The 11,122-nt window shown below is 47.6% G+C and overlaps 1 protein-coding gene across 8 annotated transcripts in view; it reads right to left on the reverse strand.

Moving 5' to 3' along the window:
* Positions 1–9,659, reverse strand: part of slc17a7b (solute carrier family 17 member 7b) — a 27,384-nt gene extending 17,725 nt beyond the window's left edge. For all 8 annotated transcript variants that reach the window (XR_007439603.1, XR_007439605.1, XR_007439604.1 and 5 more), the window contains exons 1-2: positions 9,578–9,659; positions 181–433 (exon numbers count right to left, since the gene is read on the reverse strand). Coding sequence is in view for 2 of the 8 variants with exons in the window: in XM_049480641.1 (XP_049336598.1) it covers positions 181–433; positions 9,578–9,639 (315 nt within the window). In the remaining 6 variants the exon portion in view is untranslated. The remainder of the gene's footprint in view (positions 1–180; positions 434–9,577) is intronic.
* Between the last annotated feature and the right edge of the window lie 1,463 nt (positions 9,660–11,122).

Consider the following 11,122-nt stretch of genomic DNA (forward strand, 5'->3'; position numbering starts at 1 on the left):
TATAATGACTTTAAGTTGCACCCATTGCTGACACAGATGTGCAAATCTCCTGTAGACAGATTTAATTTAGTTAATCATCCAATAGTCCAATCATCCAACCAGAATCCTGAGAAAGTCTTAACGAGAAGAAAAGTATAGATTATATTCATTCTAATAAATACTCTGAACTCCATTACTCACCACATTGTAGGGTTTTCCATCCCTGTAGACAGTGTGGTTGTTGACCATGCTGACCACGGCGACGCCCAGGTTACACCTGATGCCGAAGGAGATGCAGAATCCCAGACCTGAGAGGATGGCGATGATGTAGCGCCGAGGAAGACCGAAGCAGGTGCAGTCCACCATCGGCATCTCCTTCTCTTCCACCAGCTCGGCTCGGCCCTCTGCTGAAAGCTCGATGGTCTCGCCATTCTCCTGACGCTTCTCCAAGATCCTGCGGGAGGGGATTCAGGGTTCAGAGACAGAACCACTCCCGATAGGAAGCAGATCATTCTTCAAATCTTACACCAGCTCTTCATAATCAACACTACAGACCCTACAGACCTTACAGACCCTACAGACCTTACAGACCCAACAGACCCTACAGACCCTACAGACCCAACAGACCCAACAGACCCTACAGACCCTACAGACCTTACAGACCCTACAGACCCTACAGACCTTACAGACTACTGACGCTATTTCACCTACGAAAGAGTCTCTGTCTACTGAGTCTGAGAAACCAATAAGACACGGACCATACAGAGTCTGAGAAGAATCCTGAGGAATCTGAGGAACCACTGACCTTACCCTACTGAAACTGAGGAACCACTGACCCCTACTGATACTGAGGAACCACTGACCCCTACTGAAACTGAGGAACCACTGACCCCTACTGAAACTGAGGAACCACTGACCCCTACCGAAACTGAGGAATCACTGATCCTACCAAAACTGAGGAATCACTGACCCTACTGAAACTGAGGAACCACTGACCCTACTGAAACTGAGGAACCACTGACCCTACTGAAACTGAGAAACCACTGACCCTACTGAAACTGAGGAACCACTGACCCTACTGAAACTGAGGAACCACTGATCCTACTGAAACTGAGGAACCACTGACCCTACTGAAACTGAGGAACCACTGACCCTACTGAAACTGAAGAATCACTGACCCTACTGAAACTGAAGAACCACTGACCCTACTGAAACTGTGGAATCACTGACCCTACTGAAACTGAGGAACCACTGACCCTCCTGAAACTGAGGAACCACTGACCCTACTGAAACTGAGGAACCACTGACCCTACTGAAACTGAGAAACTACTGACCCTACTGAAACTGAGGAACCACTGATCCTACTGAAACTGAGGAACCACTGACCCTACTGAAACTGAGGAACCACTGACCCTACTGAAACTGAGAAACCACTGACCCTACTGAAACTGAAGAACCACTGACCCTACTGAAAATGAGGAACCACTGACCCCTACTGATACTGAGGAACCACTGACCCCTACTGAAGCTGAGGAACCACTGACCCTACTGAAACTGAGGAACCACTGACCCTACTGAAACTGAGGAACCACTGACCCTACTGAAACTGAGGAACGACTGACCCTACTGAAACTGAGGAACGACTGACCCTACTGAAACTGAGGAACCACTGACCCTACTGAAACTGAGGAACCACTGACCCTACTGAAACTGAGGAACCACTGACCCTACTGAAACTGAGGAACCACTGATCCTACTGAAACTGAGGAACCACTGATCCTACTGAAACTGAGGAACCACTGACCCTACTGAAACTGAGGAACCACTGACCCTACTGAAACTGAGGAACGACTGACCCTACTGAAACTGAGGAACCACTGACCCTACTGAAACTGAGGAACCACTGACCCTACTGAAACTGAGGAACCACTGATCCTACTGAAACTGAGGAACCACTGATCCTACTGAAACTGAGGAACCACTGACCCTACTGAAACTGAGGAACCACTGACCCTACTGAAACTGAGGAACGACTGACCCTACTGAAACTGAGGAACCACTGACCCTACTGAAACTGAAGAACTACTGACCCTACTGAAACTGAGGAACCACTGACCCTACTGAAACTGAAGAACCACTGACCCTACTGAAACTGAAGAACCACTGACGTACTGAAACTGAGGAACCACTGACCCTACTGAAACTGAGGACCCACTGACCCTACTGAAACTGAGGACCCACTGACCCCTACTGAAACTGAGGAACCACTGACCCCTACTGAAACTGAGGAACCACTGACCCTACTGAAGCTGAGGAACTACTGACCCTACTGAAACTGAGGAACCACTGACCCTACTGAAACTGAGGAACCACTGACCCTACTGAAACTGAGGAACCACTGATCCTACTTACACCGAGGAACCACTGACCCTACTGAAACTGAGGAACCACTGACCCTACTGAAACCGAGGAACCACTGACCCTACTGACACTGAGGAACCACTGACCCTACTGAAACTGAGGAACCACTGACCCTACTGAAACTGAGGAACCACTGACCCTACTGAAAATGAGGAACCACTGATTTTAATGAAACTGAGGAACCACTGACCCTACTGAAGCTGAGGAACTACTGACCCTACTGAAACTGAGGAACCACTGATCCTACTGAAACTGAGGAACCACTGACCCTACTGAAACTGAGGAACCACTGACCCTACTGAAACTGAGGAACCACTGATCCTACTGACACAGAGGAACCACTGACCCTACTGAAACTGAGGAACCACTGACCCTACTGAAACCGAGGAACCACTGACCCTACTGACACTGAGGAACCACTGACCCTACTGAAACTGAGGAACCACTGACCCTACTGAAACTGAGGAACCACTGACCCTACTGAAACTGAGGAACCACTGACCCTACTGAAACTGAGGAACCACTGACCCTACTGAAAATGAGGAACCACTGATTTTAATGAAACTGAAGAACTACTGACCCTACTGAAACTGAGGAACCAATGACCCTACTGAAACTGAGAAACTACTGACCCTACTGAAACTGAGGAACCACTGACCCTACTGAAACTGAGGAACCACTGACCCTACTGAAAATGAGGAACCACTGATTTTAATGAAACTGAGGAACCACTGAGAAAGACCCATAAACTTTATTTATAAAATGCAGGTTCAGTACTTCTTTAGAATACATAATTTAATGGTTCTCACAAAAAGTAAAGGTGATTTGATTATGATAAAGAGATGCATTGAGTGAAAGATCCTTTTTATTGGTCAAAACCCTGAACTTCATCTTACATACCCGGTTCTTTAGGGAAGCAGTTAGGGTAGTGATATGGGATTGTTCTGAGCATCTTTAGAATCACCTTTATTGTTGGTGAAACACTGATTCAGCCACGTCTGAAGAACACGGTGACGTAGCGCATGTCCGGTCCCTGCCCCCATTAGTCTCATATTACAGGTTTAAATTACAGAACTACACCGGCTACAACAGAGGAGCAATTAGCCTCAGACCCAAACCCCACCCCCACCCTGAACACAGCCACGGACCAGAGAGAGAGACAGTTCTTAACCTTTACCCAACGACAGACATCACAAATCCGTCAGAGAGACGTTCAGGTCAGGAACCAGGAACACTCTGAGTAACCACTGAAATTACAGAATATCAGAAACTCTTCCTTCAGACTCTGAAAAATGCCTGGTCCTGATGATTCTGAGAAACTCTGAGAAACATTTTATTCTTCTGATCTCTTAATCGTGATTATTTTTTTATTCTATTAAAATGTAAAGAACATTAACCTTATTGACCACTAATTCAATAACTACTGACTCTAGGGAAACTTTAAGACTCTAGACTATGAGGATCTTTTGATTCTATGGAATCTAAGAAATCACAAATCACTTGATCCTACTGATCATAAGAAAGCACTGACCATATTCAATCTAAGAAACCAGTAACCTTACTGACTGAGAAACCAAAGATCCTACTGACTCTGAGTAAGTCCTCCAAAACTATTCAGGCTTCTGAATCTAGAAACTGTAGCGACTCTGAGAAACTCTTAATCTTACTGGGTATGAGGAAGCACTGCCTCTACTCAATATAAAGAATCATTTACCCTACTGACTCTGAAGGCCCACTGACCAAACTCATTGAAATAAACTATTTACCCTACCGATTTTAAGGAGCTACTGATGCTTAATATAAGGAACATTTTTTCCCTGCTGAATCTTAAGCTCTAACTGGATGGGATTATTTTCTCAGGGAGTGTCAGTGCATCCGAGGATCAGTGAGTTTTTAGGCTTTTTTCTTGGTCACATGACGTCATCACGTTCAGTAGCTCCTCCATTTCCACTCGAGGTTGTGTTTTTAACGTGGATCTCCGTGGAAACTGTTGCGCACCCAAAGTGTAATTATGGTGCGCGGCAGTGGACAAATATCTATTTTATTAAACGTGAGGAGACGAAACCCTACTGACTTTATGACAATATACTAACTATAGTACTATAACTATAACTGTTCTGATCTCAGTGCTGAGTGTCTCTTTAGTACAGGAGATACACAGATAAGATTATTGTTTAAACAGCATCAGCAAACTACTGAATCTCAGACCTTTAGAGAGAGAAGTGTTTCCATATCCAAATAAAACACTATCTGAGGGGGGTTTAGACCTTCTTACAGTAAACCTCTCTCTCTCCAACTCTACCTCCCTACCTCTCTCTCTCTCTCTTTCTCTCTCTACCTCCCTACCTCTCTCTCTCTCTTTCTCTCTCTACCTCTCTCTCTCTTTACCTCTCTCTCTCTCTTTCTCTCTCTACCTCCCTACCTCTCTCTCTCTCTTTCTCTCTCTACCTCTCTCTCTCTTTACCTCTCTCTCTCTCTTTCTCTCTCTACCTCCCTACCTCTCTCTCTCTCTTTACCTCTCTCTCTCTCTTTCTCTCTCTACCTCTCTCTCGCTCTCTCTCTCTCTACCTCTCTCCCTACCTCTCTCTCTCTCTCTCTCTCTACCTCCCTACCTCTCTCTCTCGCTCTCTCTCTCTACCTCTCTCTCTCTTTACCTCTCTCTCTCTCTTTCTCTCTCTACCTCTCTCTCGCTCTCTCTCTCTCTACCTCTCTCCCTACCTCTCTCTCTCTCTCTCTCTCTACCTCCCTACCTCTCTCTCGCTCTCTCTCTCTACCTCTCTCTCTTTACCTCCCTCTCTCTCTCTCTTTCTCTCTCTACCTCTCTCTCGCTCTCTCTCTCTCTCTACCTCTCTCTCTCTTTACCTCTCTCTCTCTCTCTCTCTCTCTCTCTCTCTACCTCTCTCTCGCTCTCTCTCTCTACCTCTCTCTCTCTTTACCTCTCTCTCTCAGTTCAGTTCAGTTCAGAGGTGCTTTATTAGCATGAATGTAATTACATACACTATTGCCAAAGCAATTAATAATACAAGTAAACAGACGTTATAAAATAATAAAAATAATAATAAATAAATACTAACAATAATAACAAAAATAAAATACATAAGTAAATCTACAGATTAGAGAGAAAAAAAAAAACAGTAATATTAAAAAGGTTGAGTTATTAATAAAGAAAAGAAGTAAAAGTAGTAATAAAGCATGTTAAAGTTAGATTAATAGAAGTGAAAGTAATAGTACAGAACGTATTACAGATATAAGTACAGATATTAGTGATTGGTGGACGGTCTCACTGGCTGTCTCTCAGGTTGTGACAGGCTGTAATGTATTGGGCAGCGAGTGTGATCAGCTCTCTGCTCTCTCCCAGTATGTAGGGCAGTTTGTGTGTATTAGTGCAGTGTAGGAACTCGGGGGCGACGCTGCTAAATTTCCTATAATATAAACTCCTGATGGAGTGGTATTTTGGACACTCTGTGAGGAAGTGCAGCTCTGTCTCCACCACTGCCAGCTCACAGTGAGAGCACAGTCTGGCCTCTCTGGGTGTCCAGTTCTGCCTGCGCCGGCCGGTCTCCACGGCCAGGCTGTGCTCACTGAGTCTGTACATGCTCAACATCTTTCTCAGTTTTCTATCTTTAATTTCTGTCAGGTAATCTGCCAGAGTGTATTCTCGGTTCAGAGCCGAATAGCACTGCAGTCTGTGCTGCTGTTTTACTGTCTCAGTCCAGTGTGTGATGTATTTCTGTTTTTGTTGGGTAATAATTTGGTTGGGTTTAATGTTTTGGGCGAGTGTGTAGTGGGGCTGGGTGGTGTGTGTTAGGTCAGTGAGATTCAGGATCAGCTGGGTTAGGGGACTCCTCTGGATGTTCAGCTCTTGGCAGGTCAGTGCTTTATAGTGGAGTGAGTGGGGGTCACTAGATTTAATGTGCTTCCAGAAGTTTATGGCTCTTTTTTGAATGTTAATTATTAGAGGGTACTGTCCTAATTCTGCTCTGCAGGCCGTGTTCGGGGTCTTCCTCTGCACACTGAGGAGATTCCTGCAGAACTCTGTGTGCAGAGTTTCAACTGGGTGTTTGTCCCAGTTTAAAAAATCATTTTGAGTGAGGGGTCCCCAAACCTCACTACCATACAATGCAATGGGTTCTATTATTGATTTAAATAATTTAAATAAATAATAAATAATCTCTCTCTCTCTCTCTACCTCTCTCTCGCTCTCTCTCTCTACCTCTCTCTCTCTCTACCTCTCTCTCTCTCTCTTTCTCTCTCTCCAACTCTACCTCCCTACCTCTCTCTCTCTCTCTTTCTCTCTCTACCTCTCTCTCTCTCTCTCTCTCTCTCTCTCTCTTTCTCTCTCTACCTCCCTACCTCTCTCTCGCTCTCTCTCTCTACCTCTCTCTCTCTTTACCTCTCTCTCTCTCTCTTTCTCTCTCTACCTCTCTCTCTCTCTTTCTCTCTCTCTCTCTACCTCCCTACCTCTCTCTCGCTCTCTCTCTACCTCTCTCTCTCTCTCTCTACCTTTCTCTCGCTCTCTCTCTCTTTCTCTCTCTCTCTCTACCTCCCTACCTCTCTCTCTCTCTCTCTCTCTACCTCCCTACCTCTCTCTCTCTCTCTCTCTACCTCTCTCTCTCGCTCTCTCTCTCTCTCTGGGTCCAGACTGCTGCAGTTGTTTGACATTGATTAAATATTAATGTAGCTCTGAATGATTAATAACTGTATCTATTTTTATCTCCTCTCTCCTACACTGACCCCACCGCTCCCTCCCTCTCTCCCTCCCTCCATCATCCCTCCCTCTCTCCCTCTATCTTACATCTCTCTTACTTTCTTCTCTCATCCTCTCTTCCTTCTGCTCATGTGGACAAGAACATCAGCCAAACTCTGGTTGTGTGTAGGTGTGAGTGTGTGTTTGTGGTGTGTGGTGTGTATGTGTGTGTATGTGTGTGTATAGATGTGTGTGTGTGTAGGTGTGTGTGTGTGTGTGTGCGTGTGTGTGAGGGGGGTTGAAAGCTTTCTCTTTCTTCATAAATAAATGAAGTAAAGGAAAAGGCACAGACTCACTCTATAATGTAACACACAGTACACACAGATCACACAGCTGTGATCACCATCACATTCACCATCATCACCAACATCACATATTAACATTATCACTGATATCACCATCATCACTCACGAGACAGTCACCACCATTATCATTATCACCATCAGCACAGTCACTATCTTTATTAACCCTTTTCACTACCAACACTACTGCACTACCATAATGACAATAACCCTCGAGACCCCTGAGATTTCCAAGACCCCAGAGACCCCTGAGATTCCTGAGATCCTAGAGACCGCAGAGATACCTTTGACCCCTTGATTCTGAGATTCCCGAAACCACTGAGATCCCAAAGACCCCTGAGATACCAGCGACCCCTGAGATTTCCAAGATCCCTAAGATTCACAAGACCCCTGACATTCCCGTGACCCCTGACATTCCCGTGACCCCTAAAATTCACAAGACCCCTGACATTCCTGAGACCGCTGATATTTCAGAGACCCCTGAGATCCAAGAGACCCCTAAGATTCCTGAGACCCCTGAGATTCCCAAGGCCCCGAAATCCTGAGACCCCTGAGATTCCAGAGAGCACCAAAAACTACTAGACCCTCAGGGATGGACCAGAGACAGGTGTACAGGTGTAGAGGTTTACACTCCAGGAGTCGACGGGACAGCAGAATTAAGTGTCCTGCACGTGCTGGACGGAAGGAAATGCCGGTTTAAGACGAGCTGCACCTTACGCAGGACCTGTAATCCCACGCCCCGATGTGTCAGAGCCACTTAAGAAGGAGAAAGAGAGAGAGGGAGAGAGAGAGAGAGAGAGGGAGATTTGCCTTGACTGACAGAAGGTACGCTGCAAGGTCTATTTAGGGAGCGGATTTATACCATTAGAGGCTCCTTCAAATCCTTTGTGAGAGAGAGAGAGACACTCGCACATAGAGAGAGAGAGAGAGAGAGATTTGTTTCTTCTGAAATTAAGGTTATTGAAAGAGTTTATTCTGCTTTTGTTGGAGTAACTGTCTCTACTGTCCACACAAGCCTTTCTGTTAGACTCTGGTGGAATATTGCTGTGAGGATTTATTAAAAGCTATAGATGGTGATTCTGGTTCAGCTGCTTCCGGTGGTTAGTACTGTAGCTACATTAGTCCTGTCAGGGCTGTTAATCAAACCCTTTAATGTGCTACAGAGAATCTGCTGTAGTCCATCATGATCACTAACAGGAAGTTGGAAACTCTTGGTTTTGGTCAAAAGTCATTTTGTAAAGCATTAGTGAGGTTACCCCAACTCCTCCCCAAATACCCCCAACACCTTTTCCCCAAATCATTATTAACTCATTCCCATCTGATTCTCAACTCACCCCGAACTCATCCCCAAACGATTCCTGACTCACCCCGAACTTATCCCCAACCAATTTCCAACTCACCCCCAACTGATTCCCAAATCACCCCGAACTGATTCCCAATTGCCAACTCGCCCTAAACCCATGCCCAACTGATTCCTCATTCATTAACTCATCCCCAACCGATTCCCAAATCACCCCAAACCCATGATCAACTGATTCCCAACTTTTCCCCAATTGATTTTCAACTCATTATTCACTCATTCCCAATCAATTCCCAACTAACCCCAATCTCATACAAACTCATCCTTAACCGATTCCCAATTGATTAAGAGAGTTGTAGCTAATCTGGTTAAGGTCAAAATGTACTGTAAACCACCCACACACACACACACACACACACACACAAACAGACACACACAGTAACACACACTAAGCTTTACAGGTCCTGAGGACCCCGACACTCCCAGCACAGGACTGTCCAAAAGGGATAACGACCTCCCCGAAACACACCAATTAAACACAGGGGTCAGGGGTCACCCCTCTCTCCCACAAACGCCCCCCCCCCCCCTTCCCCCATGTGGCTCGATACACACACACACACACACACTTATACACACACACACACACACACACACACACACACTTATACACACTAAGCCAATCACACACACAAAGTTGGACTGTCCTGCCGGTACACAGTGCATATGTGTGTGCGTGACAGTGTGTGTGAGTGTGATTGAGTGTGTTTGTGTGTGTATTACTGTGAGTGTGTGTTTGAGTGTGTGTGTGTGTGTGTGTGTGTGTGTTACCTGTGCAGTCTCTTGAGAGCTTTAGCCGCCTCTGCTTTCGCGCGGTCCGGCCGCACCTCCATCCTTCTCCTCCTGAAGCGCTGAAGCTGCACTCGCTCACCAGCCCACAGCCCTGCTGCCCCACAGCCCCGCCCCCAGCCCTATAGCCCCGCCCACTGCCTGCCTCTCTCTCACACACTCACCGAGCCCACAGCCCTGCTGCCACAGAGCCCCACCCCCAGCCCTATAGCCCCGCCCACTTCCTCTCTCTCCCACACTCACCCAGCCCACAGCCCTGCTGCCCCACAGCCCCGCCCCCAGCCCTATAGCCCCACCCACTGCCTGCCTCTCTCTCACACACTCACCCAGCCCACAGCCCTGCTGCCACAGAGCCCCACCCCCAGCCCTATAGCCCCGCCCACTTCCTCTCTCTCTCCCACACTCACCCAGCCCACAGCCCTGCTGCCCCACAGCCCCGCCCCCAGCCCTATAGCCCCGCCCACTGCCTGCCTCTCTCTCACACACTCACCCAGCCCACAGCCCTGCTGCCCCACAGCCCCGCCCCCAGCCCTATAGCCCCGCCCACTGCCTGCCTCTCTCTCACACACTCACCCAGCCCACAGCCCTGCTGCCCCACAGCCCCGCCCCCAGCCCTATAGCCCCGCCCACTGCCTGCCTCTCTCACACACACTCACCCAGCCCACATGCCTGCTGCCACAGAGCCCCACCCCAGCCCTATAGCCCCGCCCACTTCCTCTCTCTCCCACACTCACCCAGCCCACAGCCCTGCTGCCACAGAGCCCCACCCCCAGCCCTATAGCCCCGCCCACTTCCTCTCTCTCCCACACTCACCCAGCCCACAGCCCTGCTGCCACAGAGCCCCACCCCAGCCCTATAGCCCCGCCCACTTCCTCTCTCTCTCCCTGCTGCCCCACCCCCAGCCCTGCTGCCCCAGAGCTCCGCCCACTCCCACACTTACTCAACCTGTCTATTTTCCCGCCCTAAACAACAGAGCACCACCCACTCATACTGCAGCCTTGCTGCTCCAGAGCCCCGCCCCCAGATCAGAGCCCCACCCACACTTCCTTTCTCCCATATACATGGTCCGAGGATAATCTCCACTTCCAACAGAGGGGGCGCTGTACCAGCACAGAGAGTGTGTATGTGTTTGTGCTGGAGTGTGAGGGTGTGTGTGAGAGCGTGTGAGAGCGTGAGAGTGCGTGAGAGCGCGTGTGTTTGGATGTGATTTATCATACAGGTCCCCTGAAAGCAGCTTAAAGTGATCTTACACACACACACACACACACATTAACAATATACAGTCTGCCACCTGGTGGTGAGGTAACATCACTACAGCCAGTTTAAGTAGTAATAAATGGGGGCGTGTCCTAACGTTTTAATCACCAGAAAATTACAATTCTATTTTATTAATGTTTTAATTTGTACATTTAAAAAAGTTCAAAAAGCCCAGGAGCACACACACCTGTTCAGGTTCAGAGGTACTATCTTGTGAGCTGTGTGGTCAGTGGTGCACTGAAGAGAAAACAGGTCCTGCTGTCCTCCTGC

This window comes from Astyanax mexicanus, chromosome 6, assembly GCF_023375975.1.
Source record: "Astyanax mexicanus isolate ESR-SI-001 chromosome 6, AstMex3_surface, whole genome shotgun sequence".
Taxonomy (NCBI): Eukaryota; Metazoa; Chordata; class Actinopteri; order Characiformes; family Acestrorhamphidae; genus Astyanax; species Astyanax mexicanus.